The following is a 20,552-nucleotide window of genomic DNA, read 5'->3' as shown; positions in this document are numbered from 1 at the left end:
CGTTCTTCTAAAATTTGATACAAATTTGGGATTGCTTTTGCACGTGCCTAAACCAATCACATGAATTTTTATTTTTCTCATGATGTCTCCTAATCTCCATAATAATAGCCGTCATCTGTCTGTCTCTGCGCAGACACCCCGCTGAGTATGAAAATGATGTTACGGAAATACGAATATTAAATATATATATTTTTATCCACTTTGTTGTGACGGGTAAATATAAAGGACGGGCGAACCCGTGGATTTTTCCACGGGCAACGACTAGTTTATAATAAAATACCCGTATGCGTCTGTCCGTCACGCAAAACGGTATCTTAGCTGCGCAAGTAGTGAGACGCACGCAATACGGTATAAAAAGACGGGCGAACCCGTGGATTTTTCCACGGGCTAACGACTAGTAATCGTAAAAAGCTCAATTCATTTTCTAGTAAGATGTTTGTACTACAAGTAAGTTTTATATTTTTAGAGAAGAAAGAAACAACTTGTTGAATCGGATGAGTTTACAGTTTACAACAAGAACGATCTGACCATGAGAGGAGATTAATCGAGCAAAACACAGTAGTAAGTCACGTGATTTCCCCGCTATTTTTAATGAATTATTTTTCAAATCAAATTCACCTCTTGCTGCTTGAGTTATCTTCCATCTCGTACTTAGTGCTATTTTTCGCCCACCCATTATCGAAAAAGACTAAAAAAGGCCTTTGAACAAAGTTGTTTGTTCAATTTTTGTTCTGGTCTGGTCAATTTACCCTTTTTTTTAATGTTTCAGTGTTCAATCTTTCATACATTTATTTACGGGAGTTTGGCAACGAAAGTTTTGAGCTAACACCGGTAATATTTGTACCATGTTTCAGAAATTAAAATGGTAGCGGTGCTGCGTACTGTTATTTTTTTTGCGACCTTGTAATTAAGAATATTTTAACCTTAGATCCAAAATCTTGAAGAAAGACTCTCTGCAATGCGTTCGTTTTATGAAAGCAAGTCCAACGCGAGTCACTCAACACCATCGCCTGAAACTACTCCACCTGTCGCGATTAAAAATGGTACACTTTTTGATTCGATGGTGAGTGTCTGGAAGGGCTATTACTTGTTAAATTGAAATATTTTGCAGTCTTCTGAACTAGAAAACTAGATCTTTATTTTAAAAATACAACTTCTAAGCTTTGCTGCCATGTTGAAGCATGATCCACGTTGCACCAATTTCTTACCTGCAGTGTGTGGTATTTTAATTCCTGCCAATTTTGTATAGGGTGATGAACTCGATAATGTTAGTCGTGAACGGTCAAACGACAGTGAAAACGATATGAATGAACAAGGTAAGTAAACTTTTTGCATGGCACAGTTTGTTTTTTGTCAACTTTTTCGCTGCCATTGTCTTAAGAAATAGTCCTGCTTAAAGTCATTGTTAAAAACATTTGTTTATAACCTACATAAAAGAAAAAAACTTTTGACAGGGTATATTAAATTCATCCCCAGGACTGGTTAAACTTTTTATATTTAGATAAAGGCTAACAACTCCTGAGGACGAGTTTGAGGGCATATTTTCGGCTAATGAAACTTCGTCATTTACTCCTAAGCATTTCTCGATTTTTTTAGCACTGTGGTGTTATTTCTTTTTAGAAAGTTTAAGCGATCGTGAACTACGACGAATAGCGTACAAAATAGCGGATGGCAACTGGAACAATATTCCTTACGAGATCGGAATAAACCAACGAGACGCTTTTCAAATCACGAACTGTTTAGCAAACGATCAAGAAAAAGTGTATCGATTGCTCGTCTGCTGGAGAGCACAGCACGATAATTCTCGTATCGAACTGCTAAAACTTTTATCGGAATCTATTGATTCAAAGCGAAAAGACGTTATTAAATTTCTTAAGGAGATGATTGGTGGACCTGCCAAAGAGTCAGGAGGATTGAAAACGAAGTTTCAGAAGTTGAAAAGATCCGTTAAGCGTTAACACGTTGTGACCACACTTCCTTGCCTTACTAAGTCAATAGTGAAGATAAAACGAAACCAACATGTTTCAGTTTATAGAGTTCAGTCTAGTTATTTGTGTATTTATTTTTTCGCCAGGCGTTGTTTATTACAGGATACAACTATATTTTGTAAATATTTTTCTGTAGCGAAATTATGATCTGGAATTTCTATAAAATAAAAATATTGAGACTATGGCACTTTTACGAAGTTGGCAAATAGCATCAAAAGTTTACCGCAACTGGTAGCCTGCGGATGTGCTGCTTTCTTAAATACGTAGTTCAAGTAAGTAGCGTTTTTTTTGACGCGTTTGCTGTACGGAATTATTAACGTCAGGGCCTATAAAGGTGCCAAAATTTGAGAAAAATGACAGCGCTGACGTCAGGACAAATTAGCACTTTTTAGAGTTAGGATCTAACCAAATAATCTAGGATGCTAAGTCCGCTGTGAACATAAACATTGACTGTAGACATTGACAAGTTCAAAAAGTGCATGGATCTAGTATAGAAATGACCTAAAATACTACTCGATGCGATGAACTTTTCCAATTTTCCGACCTGTTCAATATATTTTGTAAGGGGTTGGAGTTTTGCGTGTACTAAACGCCAGATATGTGTATAAGCAGGATCGAGACATGATGGAGAACAGAGCTACGCGAGGTTTTAATTATGTGGTCATTTCTACAAAATAATCGTAATCCAAATAAGATATAGTTTTCCCTCTTACATAATTCATAATTACTTTAACTACAGCCTCGTCATAAGGAAACTGGTTTACCTTCAAAAATAAGAAATCCAACACACTGGGGACGAGGATGTTTTAACTAAAAATGCAGATATAATTTTCTACTTTCTTTGTTGGTTTTGGGTGATGTAATTTGAGTGACAGAGTTTAGTTTATAAGGTTGTTCCTATTCGACTACATTTTTGTTGATAGCGCAAAAGGCTAACGAGTTTTTTTTGTTAGTGCATGAACTTGGGCAAGACCTCTTAACTTTGTCAAAGCGCACAGGCGCTAACAAGAATATTCGTTAGCTTTTGCGAAAACAGTCAAATGTAAACGAACCCTTACGTTCAAAGTCAGTTTCATGACGATGTTGGATCAGCCACTTTCCCAGCAAACAAAATGGCGTCTGTATTATGATCCACAATATAAAATACAAAAGGACGATCAGCTCGAATTTGAGGTGGCATGGACTTTAAAGTTGTTCCAAAACCGGTAGCACCACCTGCCACAGTCCCTTCTTCGTCGACTTCTATGAAAGCCTTATGATATGCGCCTGAACAATACAACTCACGTTTGCCGTTTATGCCAGATAAGTCAGCTTTCCCAGAGGTAAATAAATCAGTTATTCCAAGCTGTTGTAAACCCTTCTTTAGATCTACGGCATGTTGTATTTTGAATGTGGGTAGATAGACATCTACATCTTCCGGATATCTCCCAGGTTTTAAACGTTTTAACCAGTTTTGTATAACATCAGGAGTAGTACTTTGAGCAAGTTTATTCGCTGTCATTTTGAGTGGGATAGCTACCAACATACTGTACTTCCCTCCGGCGTAAGGTATTTTCACAACTTGGAATTCTGTTTCTGCTAAATAATCAAATTTATCACTTTTCCACATCATATCCACTTCAATATTTTTGCCATCTTCAAGTTTAAATTCACTTTTCCGGGTGTGCTCCTTCTCGAAAGGTATTTTCCATTTTCCTTTAAAAAAAATAGCATTGGCTAATACAAGTTTTGTTGTAGAATCAATGGAACCATCTGGAAACAAATCTTTGATGTTATTTTCAGTTTGCTGTGCAACCCAGTTATTAATGTTTTGGCGGGCGTTTTCAGAATTTTTTTGAAAATCTTCTGTTCCAAGAACTGCTTTATAAAATGCTTTTAGGTTTTCTTTGTAACTTTCCATAACGTCATTTTCTTGATCAATCCAAACTCTATTGGCCAATGAAACATCGCTGTTGTTACTTTCAAATCCTTCAACAAGCTCTTGTACGAGTTCATGAAACTTATTTTCTTCAATACCTCCCCATCCAAAAGTCGTTTCAATTTCTTTTCTTGTGTTTGTCTTTGAACCTTCATGAACCATCGCCATTGCAGATGAAATGCTATACGGTGAAAAAACTACGTTCCCATTGGAAGTCTTTAAAATATGGTTCAACATTTTGTAGTTAAAGTCGTTTACAAGCTTTCTCGCCTGCCCCATTCTGTCTAGCTTTTTTAAGAAATCAATAACTTTTTGTTGTCGAAAGTTCCATTTGTAGTGAGCATCCACTAAAAACACGCTGCTTAGAAAAAACACGGAGAGAATAATCAAATTTTCCATCTTCACTTCTGAATGTTATTGCAACATACGTTCAGGCAGCCATATTTAAAGACGGTTTCGAAAACAAAAACAAAACTAAACAGTGTTAAATTCATTGTTTAAAAAAGTAAATATATACACAGGTTTCGAAATGTCAAATAAGGCGTGCTGACGTAAAAAAAATAATAAATAAAAATGTTATTTCATGAATTTGTGTTTTCTGCATACAAAAAAATTAAGTATGCAGAAGCTTTTGCCAAGGTAATGCAGCAAACTACTTTGATCTATCGAACGCGGAAGTTATTTGAAAAAAAAAAAGATTTCCAAATAAAACGCCTTTGAAGAATGTAACGCCTTAATTGGTTTAACAATGGGCATTTTTCTATTGTCTGTAAAGACGTCAGCAAAGTGTTACAACGTGACAGTTTACAAGAAACTCCACCCTTTAAGTGGAATGTTAAAAAATGGATCAAACAAACATACTGTGTAATCGAATTTCGTGTTTTGCGAAACTTAACTTTTTCAGCGGAAATGTTCTATAGCGCACGAAAAGACATTGGGCATTTATCAAATGGAAACACAAACAATACTGTTGGTAAAGTTTTAACAAAATAAAAATTCTGTTTAACGTACTCTAACACCAGAGAATTAAAGAATTAAATGAGTTTGTCATTTAAATTTTACTATGCCATGACGTGATTGTCTAGTTGAGCGGATGTTGTGCTTTCGTAACACAAACGGGAACCTTGGATGCACTAGTACACCTTCATTGATAACAGTGCCATTGGGAACAAGAGGTTGTCCTGGGTAAATAATAGTAATAATAATAACAATAATTCTCCTCCACCATCTTAAAACCATCGGCCATCTTCAAAGTATACTCGCTCGATCTTTTAAAGTACATCACGTGATCCTGATAGTACACGGTCATTTTAAAAATGGCTTCTAACATTGGTGGAAATAAAGATGTTTTGATATCATCGGATAATTTTTTAGGATTACTGATAATTCTATCGAAGTTTTAGATGATAATTACATAAATTGGATTTAATCCGGTTTTGACGTCATCAAGTTATTGGTGGGTGCGCTAGTTGTGTAAAAGGGCCGAGCGAGGGTTTTACAGCCGTTTTACATCCGTTTATGTTTCCAGCGACTTAAATTCGGACGGAGCAACAAACCCAATGTCAAATTTTACTCACTATGTTAATAAACGCAAAAATTCCCCTGGAGTCCCCTTTGCCGGCCAGCAATGTGATGACGTCAAAATTACTTTGTTTGCGGCTTTACGCAGGAGCTTGTTTATTTTATCTTAGTCTTATAAATGCAAATCAGGCAAAAATAGAAATATTTTCTTAAATACTAATGTTATATGAGTGTTTTAAGATTAAGTTGTTTAAAGTAAGCTTTAAGCATGTCTCAACCTGTTCTCAACTATTCATATGCTTTTTAAAAAAAACATGTATGTGACGGAGGTGCACAATGCGCTTTGCATATGATGGAGATAATAAAAAAGGTGTTTAAAGACAATTTCATTGTGATTTAGAGGACCTTTTTTAAACTGTTTTTTCTCCTCGGGTCATCCTCAAAACAAATTTCTTACAGAATTCGATCGAAACGTTCAGAAAAAGATTGTGATGAAATCATCACCAATACATAGCAAATATTTTTTATGTCTTAGAAATGCAACTAAATTAAACGTCTCCACTAGGTTTGAATGTTACGGCGATGGTGACAACGATATTTAATTTAAGTTTGTAAAACCAGGAATAATGTGTTGTTAACATGAAATCACAGAACTAAAAAAAAACATTTATTTATTTATTTTTTGAAAAAATGATGTTATAAATAATTACAGATATAAAAACATCAAATATCAATCACAGCATCGGGACTTTCATTTATACCGTGTGATTTTCGATACCGTCGTTTGGGAATAAGACCTTGTTTTCTTGCTTCGTACACCTAAAACAAGAATTTACCAAAAACTAAAAATTACGAAATCGAACTATGATCTTTTACTTTAATAATTTTTATTAGAGCCGCCCCCCTTTTATTTAAATATAAAACGAAGTTCGTTTCACATTTTTCGTGATGCTGCGTGATGGTAAATAAACGGGGGGTGGGTAGTACTAGATTTCGTGACGTGACGGGAATAAGACCTTGTTTTCTTGCTTCGTACACCTAAAACAAGAATTTACCAAAAACTAAAAATTACGAAATCGAACTATGATCTTTTACTTTAATAATTTTTATTAGAGCCGCCCCCCCTTTTTATTTAAATATAAAACGAAGTTCGTTTCACATTTTTCGTGATGCTGCGTGATGGTAAATAAACGGGGGGTGGGTAGTACTAGATTTCGTGACGCCACGTGTGAAAAGTTTTGTATAATTATTTGCGATAGAAAAATTTCAGATTTTGTTGTAATTTTTAACAGCTAAATATTTTATTTGAAAATAGATTGTGGGGGGAAGGGGGGGGGGGTCGGGTGCAGTTGTTGTCTTCCCGTGCAACGTAATTATTAGGGTCCTAAATAAAAACATGACGAATCGCGATGAGGGTATTGGGTGGTTCTAAAATGACAAATTTAGCGTTACGTAATTATAAAAAGACCCTGAATTCACTTGCTTCATTCTTAAAAATGTAAAATGAGGCTCCTGCATGCTATGTTTGAAAAGTTAATATATGTATGCAAAATTAAGGCTGAGGAAAGATTTTTTAAAAAAACTAAAAATCCGCTGGATAAAAACGTGAATTGTTGTTATAATTGGTCGTTGAAGCGCTGAATTTGTTAGTAGAAATCCAACACACTGGGGACGAGGTTGTTTCAACTAAAAATGCAGATATAATTTTCTACTTTCTTTGTTGGTTTTGGGTGATGTAATTTGAGTGACAGAGTTTGAGTGTTAAAAAATGTAGTTTCCTCTCTTACTTAAAAAAAAGTTTAGTCTATAAGCTTGTTCCTATTCGACTACATTTTTGTTGATAGCGCAAAAGGCTAACGAGTTTTTTTGTTAGTGCATGAACTTGGGCAAAACCTCTTAATTTTGTCAAAGCGCACAGGCGCTAACAAGAATATTCGTTAGCTTTTGCGAAAACAGTCAAATGTAAACGAACCCTTACGTTCAAAGTCAGTTTCATGACGATGTTGGATCAGCCACTTTCCCAGCAAACAAAATGGCGTCTGTATTATGATCCACAATATAAAATACAAAAGGACGATCAGCTCGAATTTGAGGTGGCATGAACTTTAAAGTTGTTCCAAAACCGGTAGCACCACCTGCCACAGTCCCTTCTTCGTCGACTTCTATGAAAGCCTTATGATATGCGCCTGAACAATACAACTCACGTTTACCGTTTATGCCAGATAAGTCAGCTTTCCCAGAGGTAAATAAATCAGTTATTCCAAGCTGTTGTAAACCCTTCTTTAGATCTACGGCATGTTGTATTTTGAATGTGGGTAGATAGACATCTACATCTTCCGGATATCTCCCAGGTTTTAAACGTTTTAACCAGTTTTGTATAACATCAGGAGTGGTACTTTGAGCAAGTTTATTCGCTGTCATTTTGAGTGGGATAGCTACAAACATACTGTACTTCTCTCCGGCGTAAGGTATTTTCACAACTTGGAATTCTGTTTCTGCTAAATAATCAAATTTATCACTTTTCCACATCATATCCACTTCAATATTTTTGCCATCTTCAAGTTTAAATTCACTTTTCCGGGTGTGCTCCTTCTCGAAAGGTATTTTCCATTTTCCTTTAAAAAAAATAGCATTGGCTAATACAAGTTTTGTTGTAGAATCAATGGAACCATCTGGAAACAAATCTTTGATGTTATTTTCAGTTTGCTGTGCAACCCAGTTATTAATGTTTCGGCGGGCGTTTTCAGAATTTTTTTGAAAATCTTCTGTTCCAAGAACTGCTTTATAAAATGTTTTTAGGTTTTCTTTGTAACTTTCCATAACGTCATTTTCTTGATCAATCCAAACTCTATTGGCCAATGAAACATCGCTGTTGTTACTTTCAAATTCTTCGACAAGCTCTTGTACGAGTTCATGAAACTTATTTTCGTCAATACCTCCCCATCCAAAAGTCGTTTCAATTTCTTTTCTTGTGTTTGTCTTTGAACCTTCATGAACCATCGCCATTGCAGATGAAATGCTATACGGTGAAAAAACTACGTTCCCATTGGAAGTATTTAAAATATGATTGAACATTTTGTAGTTAAAGTCGTTTACAAGCTTTCTCGCCTGCGCCATTCTGTCTAGCTTTTTTAAGAAATGAACAACTTTTTGTTGTCGAAAGTTCCGTTTGTAGTCAGCGTCCACTACAAACACGCTGCTTAGAAAAAACACGAAGAGAATAATCAAATTTTCCATCTTCACTTCTCAATGTTATTTCAACATACGTTCAGGCAGCCATATTTAAAGACGGTTTCGAAAACAAAAACAAAACTTAACAGTGTTAAATTCATTGTTTAAAAAAGTAAATATATACACAGGTTTCGAAATATCAAATAAGGCGTGCTGACGTAAAAAAAATAATAAATAAAAATGTTATTTCATGAATTTGTGTTTTCTGCATACAAAAAATTAAGTATGCAGAAGCTTTTGCCAAGGTAATGCAGCAAACTACTTTGATCTATCGAACGCGGAAGTTATTTGAAAAAAAAAAGATTTCCAAATAAAACGCCTTTGAAGAATGTAACGCCTTAATTGGTTTAACAATGGGCATTTTTCTATTGTCTGTAAAGACGTCAGCAAAGTGTTACAACGTGACAGTTTACAAGAAACTCCACCCTTTAAGTGGAATGTTAAAAAATGGATCAAACAAACATACTGTGTAATCGAATTTCGTGTTTTGCGAAACTTAACTTTTTCTCAGCGGAAATGTTCTATAGCGCACGAAAAGACATTGGGCATTTATCTAATGGAGACACAAATCAACTGTTGGTAAAGTTTTAACAAAATAAAAATTCTGTTTAACGTACTCCAACACCAGAGAATTAAAGAATTAAATAAGTTTGTCATTTAAATTTTACTATGCCATGACGTGATTGTCTAGTTGAACGGATGTTGTGTTTCCGTAACACAAACGGGAACTTTGGATGTACTAGTACCCCTTCATTGATAACAGTGCCATTGGAAACAAGAGGTTGTCCTGGGTAAATAATAGTAGTAATAATAACAATAATTCTCCTCCACCATCTTAAAACCATCGGCCATCTTCAAAGTATACTCGCTCGATCTTTTAAAGTACATCACGTGACCCTGATAGTACACGGCCATTTTAAAAATGGCTTCTAATATTGGTGGAAATAAAGATGTTTTGATATCATCGGATCATTTTTTAGGATTACTGATAATCCTATCGAAGTTTTAGATGATAATTACATAAATTGGATTTAATCCGGTTTTGACGTCATCAAGTTATTGGTGGGTGCGCTAGTTGTGTAAAAGGGCCGAGCGAGGGTTTTACAGCCGTTATACATCCGTTTATGTTTCCAGCGACTTAAATTCGGACGGAGCAACGAACCCAATGTCAAATTTTACTCACTATGTTAATAAACGCAAAAATTCCCCTGGAGTCCCCTTTGCCGGCGAGCAATGTAATGGCGTCAAAATTACTTTGTTTGCGGCTTTACGCAGGAGCTTGTTTATTTTATCTTATAAATGTCTTAAAAATGCAAATCAGGCAAAAATAGAAATATTTTCTTAAATACTAATGTTATATGAGTGTTTTAAGATTAAGTTGTTTAAAGTAAGCTTTAAGCATGTCTCAACCTGTTCTCAACTATTCATATGCTTTTGAAAAAACCTTTATGTGACGGAGGTGCACAATGCGCTTTGCATATGATGGAGATAATAAAAAGGTGATTTAAAGACAATTTCATTGTGATTTAGAGGACCTTTTTTAAACTGTTCTTTCTCCTCGGGTCATCCTCAAAACAAATTTCTTACAGAAATCGGTCGAAAAGTTCAGAAAAAGATTGTGATGAAATCATCACCAATACATAGCAAATATTTTTTATGTCTTAGAAATGCAACTAAATTAAACGTCTCCACTAGGTTTGAATGTTACGGCGATGGTGACAACGATATTTAATCTAAGTTTGTAAAACCAGGAATAATGTGTTGTTAACATGAAATCACAGAACTAAAAAAAAACATTTATTTATTAGTTCTTGAAAAAATGATGTTAAATAATTACAGTTATGAAAACATCAAATATCAATCACAGCATCGGGATTTTCATTTATACCGTGTGATTTTCGATACCGTCGTTTGGGAAAAAGACCTTGTTTTCTTGCTTCGTACACCTAAAACAAGAATTTACCAAAAACTAAAAATTACGAAATCGAACTATGATCTTTTACTTTAATAATTTTTAATTAGGGCCGCCCCCTTTTATTCAAATATAAAACGAAGTTCGTTTCACATTTTTCGTGATGCTGCGTGATGGTAAATAAACGGGGGTGGGTAGTACTAGATGCAGTTGTTGTCTTCCCGTGAGACGTGATTATTAGGGTCCTAAATAAAGACATGACGGGTATTGGGTGGTTCTAAAATGACAAATTTAGCGTTACGTAATTATCAAAAGACCCTAAATTCACTTGCTTCATTTTTAAAAATGTAAAATGAGGCTCCTGCATGCTATGTTTGAAAAGTTAATATATGTATGCAAAATTAAGGCTGAGGAAAGATTTTTTAAAAAAACTAAAAATCCGCTGGATAAAAACGTGAATTGTTGTTATAATTGGTCGTTGAAGCGCTGAATTTGTTAGTATATAAAAAGGTAGTGTATGGACGTATTTCGTGTGTTAAATAGCCATGCATAGGATCTGCGAGAATTGATCTCTTTAACAACTTAAGAACCCTAACATTCCACCCACCACACCTCATCCAAAAAAAGGTTAACTGGGCATACAATTATTGTAGAGGTCTTACCTCGTTTAGAAATCTGTTGATGACGTCAGTGTACCCATGACACTGCCACGTTTCATTATGAGTGCCTGTCTCAAATGTTTCGATGCGTTTAACATAAGCACCTGATAGCTAAAGCACGCAGTAACATATTTTGTACGACAAATTTAAAAATAGCGTATCAGAGAATGGTTAGCAATTTTGATGCTGGTCTCATCAAAGAAAACCAAAAAATTCCACAAAATCGCAACAATTTGCAATTTTTTAAGAGCAGAAATTTTCTTTTCGCCAGTCTCCGACATTAACGTAACATACAGGAAATCTTATATTTTTCAATGAGTGACTAACACCATATAATACATGTAATGATAGTTTATTGTAGTTAGTCTTGCAGACTTCTTATAGCAGAAACATTTCCAATTTGGCTACGTTACACAACAAGACTTACATTATACAATTTTGACATGTGCTTGGGAGGCACTAGTTGATCAGCAAGTCCAGACAAAAACAGAGTCGGAGTGGTGATTGATTTTACACGATCGATTGATGGATACTGAAACAAAAAATATTATTGCCTCGGATTGTTATCTGGAGATGTAAATACAGCACGTCATTGTATAATTTATATAATTGTCAGACAACACAAAAAAAAGATGCATTATGAACATCAACTTCTTAAAAGTTAGTAACGTAAAGTTACTATATATATTTAATTCTGTTTTTCAAAAGGAGACCTATAATAAAAACATAATTTACTGTGATATTACATTTCGTGGTTAAGCTCATCCGCAAAAATGGAGCAGGGACTTATTTTCGCGGATAATTTATTTTCTAATATTTTGCGTTTCGACATTTTTGACTATTTTTTGGCAAATTAGCTCTTGTGACAAACAGCCAAATCTATTGTCATTGTCAAAAAATCTCCAAAAACAGTGAATTTACAAACGCGATCGTGACATCAGAACAATGTTTTGAATGCCGCTACTTGAGATCAAAATCACAAAGCCGGGAAAGTCAAGCCAGGTGAAAAAGTAGATAGTTTTTTTGTAATATCGATGACTAGAGGTAGTTTATTTTGAAATATAGAACAGATAATATCTCATAATTTTTACCCGTTTCTTCTCTTATGGGAAAACGGGGAGGGACATAGGAAGTAAGAGATTTCGACCATGGAAATTTTTCGAAAATTTTCTTATATAAATATCGCGGATCAGACAATTATTAAAACTGATGGCAGATGGCTACTTTCCAGATTTTCGCAGGGACTTAATTTCGCGGAATTAGGTCAAAATACGCAGATTTTAATCCCGCGAAAATTTATCCCAATAAAATATTGATATAATAACTTTGCCGGCATAAACACGTAATTAGAACAACAAACAAATAAAAGTGCTATTGTCTCTTAATTTAATATAACCTTAGATTATCAAGGTAAAGATCTAAATAAAAGTCATGCATCTAAATTAACATATGGTGTCTAGGTGGCTGCTACACTACTCCTTTACACTACTCCTTCCGGGTAACGATACAAAATATACTAGCTTCAAACAAACTTACTTTATTTTTGTAACACCAACTTGGCAACTGTTTTAAATATTTGAAGAGATGTTTCGACATATCTGGAATACTTGTAAATGTATTTTCCACAACAACAGCAAATAAAATATCTGCGTATTGCTCCATAGAAGACAGTGAAAACGCTACAGCTCCTCCAAGTGAACGCCCATGCAAAATTATTTTCTCATGATCAATGTCTGAACGACTTAAAAGATATTCAATTGAAGCCACGGCATCTAGTTCAAAACCTGAAATAGTAAAGTTTTCAAATTCAACTCTAAAGCAGCAAACAGATACGAAAAAAATTAGCATAGTAGCATAGCTACCTTTTTCGCTTGGTGAGCCATCACTTTTTCCATAGCCTCGATAATCCAACATAAAAATATTACTACCCGTGTAAGAATACAACACATGTGCATTTATTAAACGATGTCCAATATTCCCTGCATTACCATGAAACATTATAATGGTGGGTGCAATACCTAATCGTGCCCCAGCTTGCTTTAAGAATATTGCATTTAAAACTACACCATCCTTTGTAGTGATGTGCAAGTTTTCGTATGGTAGGCCTAAAAACCTTGGTGACTGAACAAAAATCCGAGAATTCTCTGGTTGATCAGGAAAATATGAAAGTGCATCTTGGTAATGGTAAAATGCACCAACAAATGCACAAATTAACAACAACAATGTCACTATACCACCATATAACCAATACAGCAAAAAAAGAAACAATAACGCAATACTGCAGGCTTTCCAAAATCTTATTAAAACAAATAGCACAATTTTGCCAATCTTTTCTATTGATTTAAAGCCAGTCTTTTTGTCTGATGCAAAATTTCTATTTGAGATTAATTCATCCATTTAACATATATAGCTATAAATCTACATATAACATAGAGCAAATTTGTGCAGACTAAGCGTGGCTGCATGAGTAAATGAGTAAATAAATACTTTTCTAGGGTTGAAAGTTAAAACATCAAATGCTTAATCCATTTTTTTATTATTTTACACCTGTTTTAAAAAACAGAACAATCTGCAAACACATGCCTTGTGCACTGGCATTTTTGCAAAGTTCTTTGAAGGGATAGCTTATAGTCAAAACCAAGAAAGCTATGTGGCCAGCAGAGTTGCTAGATTGTCGCTAGAGCGGTTTGTTTAGATAATCATGTTATTAGGACGGTATATGGTTCTTGAAAACATGTTATAACTTTTTTATTACATAATTGCCATTTTACCCTATAATGTCTCTGAAAGAATATGCGCATATGTACAAAAATGTGCAAACTGTTGTAGCTAGCAAAAAATATTAGCTGGATTATATATGTAGAGTCGCAAGACCTAGAATGACAAAAAATTTTCTATGCTTCTTGCCTCCCTACAAGCCCTACCTGCCATTATTATCGTCCTTCGCTTTAAAATTCTAGCCATGACTATCAAGGGTCCTGAGAACTAGTTTAAAAAAGTGCATGGGAAGCTCCAATTAAACAAGGTGTGCAAGTTATCAGTAAATATAGAATAGGTGTAATGCCACATATTAATGGCTGGAAAGTTTTTTTAAACTTTAGAAGTTACTTTTTAAAAATGAAACGCAGTGTCTGTATGGCCGGCAGCCAGCCGATGATATTCAAAATGCTAAATGGCCAGCAGTTTGTAAAGACTTTTGTATTCTTGTTGGCTTGTTTTGAAAACCATTATGAATCTTGTTTCAGCCTTGAGAAGAGGACAGGAAATTCGCGAAAAAGAGAAGCTGGATCGTGTTAATAAATTAACAAAAGAAAACACCGACATGGCCATTAAACTAGAAACTTATATTGAAGAAATGGAAGAAATGGACTCGCGTGTCGAAAGTTTAGAAAAAGAAAATAAAGAATTATTGAAACAAAATGAACGAGCAAAAACTATGGAACTGTTTGGTTCACATACGGCTGAGTTAGTGGAGCTGGAAGCGGAGAAAGAAGAGTTGACAATCAAACTAGAAAAAGAAATGAAACGGCGGGAAAATGTTGAGACTGAACTTTTTAAAGTTGAAGAGGAGTTTGAAAATTATAAACTACAGGCTGAACAAGAAGAACTTCAATGGCAGACGAAAATGCAAAGTTTCGAGCTTGAAGAAGACGAACTTTTAAATTTCCAGGATGATGAGAATGTTGGAAACGTGGAAGTAAACAAGGATTTAAAAAACATTTTACGTCGCAAACAAATCGCCATTGGTAATTTGGAGGAAGAAAAGAAGGAGCTAATGAATAAAATTCAATCATTAGAGCAGGTAAATGAGACCAGGCTTTTATGTTTCATGTTAAGTAGGTGAGTGAGGCCATCATAAAAATACTTCTATGTCATAAAAGTCTTGTTTTCATTTGAATTTATTTCTGCTATAACGTTATTATAACGGAAAATGCAGTCAAATGAAAACGAGCCCTAAGTAGGTAAGTAAGGCCATCATAAATTCTATGTTTCAAGGGAGTGAGTTTGGCCATCATAATAATGTTTTATTATTTTGAGTGGATAGGTGAAACCACAGATGAATGGAACAGGCGTTTTTGCTTATGGCGCCAAAAAGATAGACTTTTATGTTTAAGAAGTAAAGTTCGCTAAGCTGAATTCTATAAGCGATTGAAAATAAATGTTCCCAAGTTTTTGAAAATTATGATTTCCCCATATATTAAAAATAATACATTAAAAAGAGTAAATGTCTTGTCATTAGGAGCGTGAAATATTACTCGAAGAAAACAGTTCTCTCGCAAAAGCTAACATGAACCAGAAGGAGAAGAACGTGGAGGTTTCAGAAAACTTTAAAAACAAGATTAATCAACTAGAAAAACAAATGGAAGAAATGACTGAAAATCGAAAAGCGATGGAGCAAGAGAACTTCGATCGGCTCGTTTCGTCAGCTGAAAAGGAGTACGAATACAGTCAAAAGTATAAAGAGAATCACCGCGAGTATGAGCGAGTGAAGAACGAGTTGAACGTGGCTCAAGAATATCTAAGATTAGCCACCGACAGAAACTCCGAGTTACAGGTAGAAATTTAATTTTATTTTCCGTTTTCTAATTTGAGTCACCTCTTATCTACTCACTAAACACGTTAGTTCGTGTCTGCCATTCTTTTTATAAGATCTTTTATGTGTCCTAAGTAAATTATCGGCCATTCTTGTTTTGAAGTTTTCACACAGTTACATTTTTTCTTCGTACACCAAGCGGCCAAAGTCATGGCTTCAATGTGCTTTGTTTTTTCAATTCTCCAGTCTATACCTTTCCCCGATTTAGTTCAATTCTAAACACTGTTAACTATTTTTCAAGTTTATTATTAAAAGAAAATAGGGTTAGATATAAATTGGATCTGTTGAACCGTCCAGTAGAATCAACAAATGTGTATATGTAGCGCAATAGGCAACAACATTTGTACTACAAAATTATCTATGCTAGCCCATAAACAACCTCATTCTTACCTACCTCTGTTTTCTTTCTTTTATCTGACAGCGAGACAAACGTAGGTCTGGAAACGTGATTACTAAATAGACTGATTTCTTTTGTTATTACTTAGATGTCAGAATTTTAATTAGAATTTAATTTTTTTTAACCAGGCGGAGCATGAGAAATTGCGAGACGCATACGAAAAACTTATGGGTGAAAAGAAGAACATGGAAGAGAATTTCAAACTTGAGAGAAAGAAATCAGACGAAGCCTATGAGAAGGAGAAAAACCAAATGCGCGAGCACGCTGAAGAAGAGAAAGAACAAAGAGCAGGGTAAGGGAATTTTGTTTAGTATACTTTGCCAACTGCTATCTTGATGATTTTGTTAGCTACGTTCTTCTAAAATTTGATACAAATTTGGGATTGCTTTTGCACGTGCCTAAACCAATAACATGAATTTTTATTTTTCTCATGATGTCTCCTAATCTCGATAATAATAGCCGTCATCTGTCTGTCTCTGCGCAGACACCCCGCTGAGTATGAAAATGATGTTACGGAAATACGAATAATAAATATATATATTTTTATCCACTTTGTTGTGACGGGTAAATATAAAGGACTGGCGAACCCGTGGATTTTTCCACGGGCAACGACTAGTTTATAATAAAATATCCGTATGCGTCTGTCCGTCACGCAAAACGGTATCTTAGCTGCGCAAGTAGTGAGACGCACGCAATACGGTATAAAAAGACGGGCGAACCCGTGGATTTTTCCACGGGCTAACGACTAGTAATCGTAAAAAGCTCAATTCATTTTCTAGTAAGATGTTTGTACTACAAGTAAGTTTTATATTTTTAGAGAAGAAAGAAACAACTTGTTGAATCGGATGAGTTTACAGTTACAACAAGAACGATCTGACCATGAGAGGAGATTAATCGAGCAAAACACAGTAGTGAGTCACGTGATTTCCCCGCTATTTTTAGTGAATTATTTTTCAAATCAAATTCACCTCTTGCTGCTTGAGTTATCTTCCACCTCGTACTTAGTGCTATTTTTCGCCCACCCATTATCGAAAAAGACTAAAAAAGGCCTTTGAACAAAGTTGTTTGTTCAATTTTTGTTCTGGTCTTGTCAATTTACCCTTTTTTTTAATGTTTCAGTGTTCAATCTTTCATACATTTATTTACGGGAGTTTGGCAACGAAAGTTTTGAGCTAACACCGGTAATATTTGTACCATGTTTCAGAAATTAAAATGGTAGCGGTGCTGCGTACTGTTATTTTTTTTGCGACCTTTTAATTAAGAATATTTTAACCTTAGATCCAAAATCTTGAAGAAAGACTCTCTGCAATGCGTTCGTTTTATGAAAGCAAGTCCAACGCGAGTCACTCAACACCATCGCCTGAAACTACTCCGCCTGTCGCGATTAAAAATGGTAGACTTTTTGATTCGATGGTAAGTGTCTGGAAGGGCTATTACTTGTTAAATTGAAATATTTTGCAGTCTTCTGAACTAGAAAACTAGATCTTTATTTTAAAAATACGACTTCTAAGCTTTGCAACCATGTTGAAGCATGATCCACGTTGCACCAATTTCTTACCTGCAGTGTGTGGTATTTTAATTCCTGCCAATTTTGTATAGGGTGATGAACTCGATAATGTTAGTCGTGAACGGTCAAACGACAGTGAAAACGATATGAATGAACAAGGTAAGTAAACTTTTTGCATCGCACAGTTTGTTTTTTGTCAACTTTTTCGCTGCCATTGTCTTAAGAAATAGTCCTGCTTAAAGTCATTGTTAAAAACATTTGTTTATAACCTACATAAAAAAAAAAAACTTTTGACAGGGTATATTAAATTCATCCCCAGGACTAGTTAAACTTTTTATATTTAGATAAAGGCTAACAACTCCTGAGGACGAGTTTGAGGGCATATTTTCGGCTAATGAAACTTCGTCATTTACTCCTAAGCATTTCTCGACTTTTTTAGCACTGTGGTGTTATTTCTTTTTAGAAAGTTTAAGCGATCGTGAACTACGACAAATAGCGTACAAAATAGCGGATGGCAACTGGAACAATATTCCTTGGTTTACCTTCAAAAATAAGAAATCCAACACACTGGGGACGAGGTTGTTTCAACTAAAAATGCAGATATAATTTTCTACTTTCTTTGTTGGTTTTGGGTGATGTAGTTTGAGTGACAGAGTTTGAGTGTTAAAAAATGTAGTTTCCTCTCTTACTTAAAAAAAAGTTTAGTTTATAAGGTTGTTCCTATTCGACTACATTTTTGTTGATAGCGCAAAAGGCTAACGAGTTTTTTTTGTTAGTGCATGAACTTGGGCAAGACCTCTTAATTTTGTCAAAGCGCACAGGCGCTAACAAGAATATTCGTTAGCTTTTGCGAAAACAGTCAAATGTAAACGAACCCTTACGTTCAAAGTCAGTTTCATGACGATGTTGGATCAGCCACTTTCCCAGCAAACAAAATGGCGTCTGTATTATGATCCACAATATAAAATACAAAAGGACGATCAGCTCGAATTTGAGGTGGCATGGACTTTAAAGTTATTCCAAAACCGGTAGCACCACCTGCCACAGTCCCTTCTTCGTCGACTTCTATGAAAGCCTTATGATATGCGCCTGAACAATACAACTCACGTTTGCCGTTTATGCCAGATAAGTCAGCTTTCCCAGAGGTAAATAAATCAGTTATTCCAAGCTGTTGTAAACCCTTCTTTAGATCTACGGCATGTTGTATTTTGAATGTGGGTAGATAGACATCTACATCTTGCGGATATCTCCCAGGTTTTAAACGTTTTAACCAGTTTTGTATAACATCAGGAGTAGTACTTTGAGCAAGTTTATTCGCTGTCATTTTGAGTGGGATAGCTACCAACATACTGTACTTTTCTCCGGCGTAAGGTATTTTCACAACTTGGAATTTTGTTTCTGCTAAATAATCAAATTTATCACTTTTCCACATCATATCCACTTCAATATTTTTGCCATCTTCAAGTTTAAATTCACTTTTCCGGGTGTGCTCCTTCTCGAAAGGTATTTTCCATTTTCCTTTAAAAAAAATAGCATTGGCTAATACAAGTTTTGTTGTAGAATCAATGGAACCATCTGGAAACAAATCTTTGATGTTATTTTCAGTTTGCTGTGCAACCCAGTTATTAATGTTTTGGCGGGCGTTTTCAGAATTTTTTTGAAAATCTTCTGTTCCAAGAACTGCTTTATAAAATGTTTTTAGGTTTTCTTTGTAACTTTCCATAACGTCATTTTCTTGATCAATCCAAACTCTATTGGCCAATGAAACATCGCTGTTGTTACTTTCAAATTCTTCGACAAGCTCTTGTACGAGTTCATGAAACTTATTTTCGTCAATACCTCCCCATCCAAAAGTCGTTTCAATTTCTTTTCTTGTGTTTGTCTTTGAACCTTCATGAACCATCGCCATTGCAGATGAAATGCTATACGGTGAAAAAACTACGTTCCCATTGGAAGTATTTAAAATATGATTGAACATTTTGTAGTTAAAGTCGTTTACAAGCTTTCTCGCCTGCGCCATTCTGTCTAGCTTTTTTAAGAAATGAACAACTTTTTGTTGTCGAAAGTTCCGTTTGTAGTCAGCATCCACTACAAACACGCTGCTTAGAAAAAACACGAAGAGAATAATCAAATTTTCCATCTTCACTTCTCAATGTTATTTCAACATACGTTCAGGCAGCCATATTTAAAGACGGTTTCGAAAACAAAAACAAAACTTAACAGTGTTAAATTCATTGTTTAAAAAAGTAAATATATACACAGGTTTCGAAATGTCAAATAAGGCGTGCTGACGTAAAAAAAATAATTAAAAAAAATTATATTTCATGAATTTGTGTTTTCTGCATACAAAAAAATTAAGTATGCAGAAGCTTTTGCCAAGGTAATGCAGCAAACTACTTTGATCTATCGAACGCGGAAGTTATTTGAAAAAAAAAAAGATTTCCAAATAAAACGCCTTTGAAGAATGTAACGCCTTAATTGGTTTAACAATGGGCATTTTTCTATTGTCTTAAAGACGTCAGCAAAGTGTTACAACGTGACAGTTTACAAGAAACTCCACCCTTTAAGTGGAATGTTAAAAAATGGATCAAACAAACATACTGTGTAATCGAATTTCGTGTTTTGCGAAACTTAACTTTTTCTCAGCGGAAATGTTCTATAGCGCACGAAAAGACATTGGGCATTTATCAAATGGAAACACAAACAATACTGTTGGTAAAGTTTTAACAAAATAAAAATTCTGTTTAACGTACTCTAACACCAGAGAATTAAAGAATTAAATGAGTTTGTCATTTAAATTTTACTATGCCATGACGTGATTGTCT

General features: G+C 34.9%; 5 protein-coding genes and 1 long non-coding RNA gene across 9 annotated transcripts; 3 read left to right on the top strand and 3 right to left on the bottom strand.

Moving 5' to 3' along the window:
* The first annotated feature begins 451 nt into the window (after positions 1 to 451).
* Positions 452 to 2,036, top strand: LOC130647008 (uncharacterized). The gene is made up of 4 exons (XM_057452710.1): positions 452 to 561; positions 929 to 1,063; positions 1,250 to 1,316; positions 1,621 to 2,036. The coding sequence occupies exons 2-4, from the start codon at positions 959 to 961 to the stop codon at positions 1,956 to 1,958; spliced, it is 510 nt and encodes a 169-aa protein (XP_057308693.1). The 5' UTR covers positions 452 to 561; positions 929 to 958; the 3' UTR covers positions 1,959 to 2,036.
* Positions 2,037 to 2,626: 590 nt separating this feature from the next.
* On the bottom strand, positions 2,627 to 4,320 carry LOC130647005 (serine protease inhibitor-like). Its single transcript, XM_057452707.1, has one exon. It carries the CDS (start codon positions 4,303 to 4,305, stop codon positions 3,061 to 3,063), a length of 1,245 nt encoding a protein of 414 aa, XP_057308690.1. The 5' UTR covers positions 4,306 to 4,320; the 3' UTR covers positions 2,627 to 3,060.
* Positions 4,321 to 6,081: 1,761 nt separating this feature from the next.
* LOC130647943 (protein ABHD13-like) lies at positions 6,082 to 13,674 on the bottom strand. Of its 4 annotated transcripts, none has more exons than XM_057453952.1 (5): positions 13,092 to 13,674; positions 12,766 to 13,013; positions 11,657 to 11,761; positions 11,233 to 11,340; positions 6,082 to 6,246 (listed from the first exon to the last, which is right to left on the bottom strand). In XM_057453952.1, the coding sequence occupies exons 1-5, from the start codon at positions 13,624 to 13,626 to the stop codon at positions 6,151 to 6,153; spliced, it is 1,092 nt and encodes a 363-aa protein (XP_057309935.1). In that variant the 5' UTR covers positions 13,627 to 13,674; the 3' UTR covers positions 6,082 to 6,150. The 4 variants fall into 4 exon arrangements, with proteins under 4 accessions (XP_057309935.1, XP_057309933.1, XP_057309934.1 ...); XM_057453951.1 differs by lacking the exon at positions 6,082 to 6,246 and adding an exon at positions 6,253 to 6,465; XM_057453953.1 differs by lacking the exon at positions 6,082 to 6,246 and adding an exon at positions 10,485 to 10,604.
* On the top strand, positions 7,079 to 7,438 carry LOC130647951 (uncharacterized). Its single transcript, XR_008982910.1, has 2 exons — positions 7,079 to 7,185; positions 7,231 to 7,438. It is a non-coding gene; the product is annotated as an uncharacterized LOC130647951 (long non-coding RNA).
* Positions 13,675 to 14,458: 784 nt separating the features above from the next.
* Positions 14,459 to 18,356, top strand: LOC130647987 (putative autophagy-related protein 11). The gene is made up of 7 exons (XM_057454005.1): positions 14,459 to 15,031; positions 15,470 to 15,784; positions 16,349 to 16,512; positions 17,038 to 17,131; positions 17,499 to 17,633; positions 17,820 to 17,886; positions 18,191 to 18,356. The coding sequence occupies exons 1-7, from the start codon at positions 14,459 to 14,461 to the stop codon at positions 18,331 to 18,333; spliced, it is 1,491 nt and encodes a 496-aa protein (XP_057309988.1). The 3' UTR covers positions 18,334 to 18,356.
* On the bottom strand, positions 17,879 to 19,935 carry LOC130647944 (serine protease inhibitor-like). Its single transcript, XM_057453954.1, has one exon. It carries the CDS (start codon positions 19,865 to 19,867, stop codon positions 18,623 to 18,625), a length of 1,245 nt encoding a protein of 414 aa, XP_057309937.1. The 5' UTR covers positions 19,868 to 19,935; the 3' UTR covers positions 17,879 to 18,622.
* Between the last annotated feature and the right edge of the window lie 617 nt (positions 19,936 to 20,552).

Source organism: Hydractinia symbiolongicarpus, chromosome 6 (genome assembly GCF_029227915.1).
Source record: "Hydractinia symbiolongicarpus strain clone_291-10 chromosome 6, HSymV2.1, whole genome shotgun sequence".
NCBI classification, from domain to species: Eukaryota; Metazoa; Cnidaria; class Hydrozoa; order Anthoathecata; family Hydractiniidae; genus Hydractinia; species Hydractinia symbiolongicarpus.
Note: the sequence above shows the minus strand (reverse complement) of the source record. Positions and strands in the feature narration are given on the sequence as shown.

Coding starts and splice junctions, on each gene's coding strand:
- LOC130647005 (XM_057452707.1), bottom strand. CDS start 4,305: ATGGAAAATTTGATTATTCTCTCCGTGTTTTTTCTAAGCAGCGTGTTT.
- LOC130647944 (XM_057453954.1), bottom strand. CDS start 19,867: ATGGAAAATTTGATTATTCTCTTCGTGTTTTTTCTAAGCAGCGTGTTT.
- LOC130647008 (XM_057452710.1), top strand. CDS start 959: ATGCGTTCGTTTTATGAAAGCAAGTCCAACGCGAGTCACTCAACACCA. Junction 1,064..1,249: donor GTACACTTTTTGATTCGATG/GTGAGTGTCTGG, acceptor AATTTTGTATAG/GGTGATGAACTCGATAATGT. Junction 1,317..1,620: donor AAACGATATGAATGAACAAG/GTAAGTAAACTT, acceptor ATTTCTTTTTAG/AAAGTTTAAGCGATCGTGAA.
- LOC130647987 (XM_057454005.1), top strand. CDS start 14,459: ATGAATCTTGTTTCAGCCTTGAGAAGAGGACAGGAAATTCGCGAAAAA. Junction 15,032..15,469: donor AAATTCAATCATTAGAGCAG/GTAAATGAGACC, acceptor TCTTGTCATTAG/GAGCGTGAAATATTACTCGA. Junction 17,132..17,498: donor TAATCGAGCAAAACACAGTA/GTGAGTCACGTG, acceptor TTTTAACCTTAG/ATCCAAAATCTTGAAGAAAG.
- LOC130647943 (XM_057453950.1), bottom strand. CDS start 8,664: ATGGAAAATTTGATTATTCTCTTCGTGTTTTTTCTAAGCAGCGTGTTT.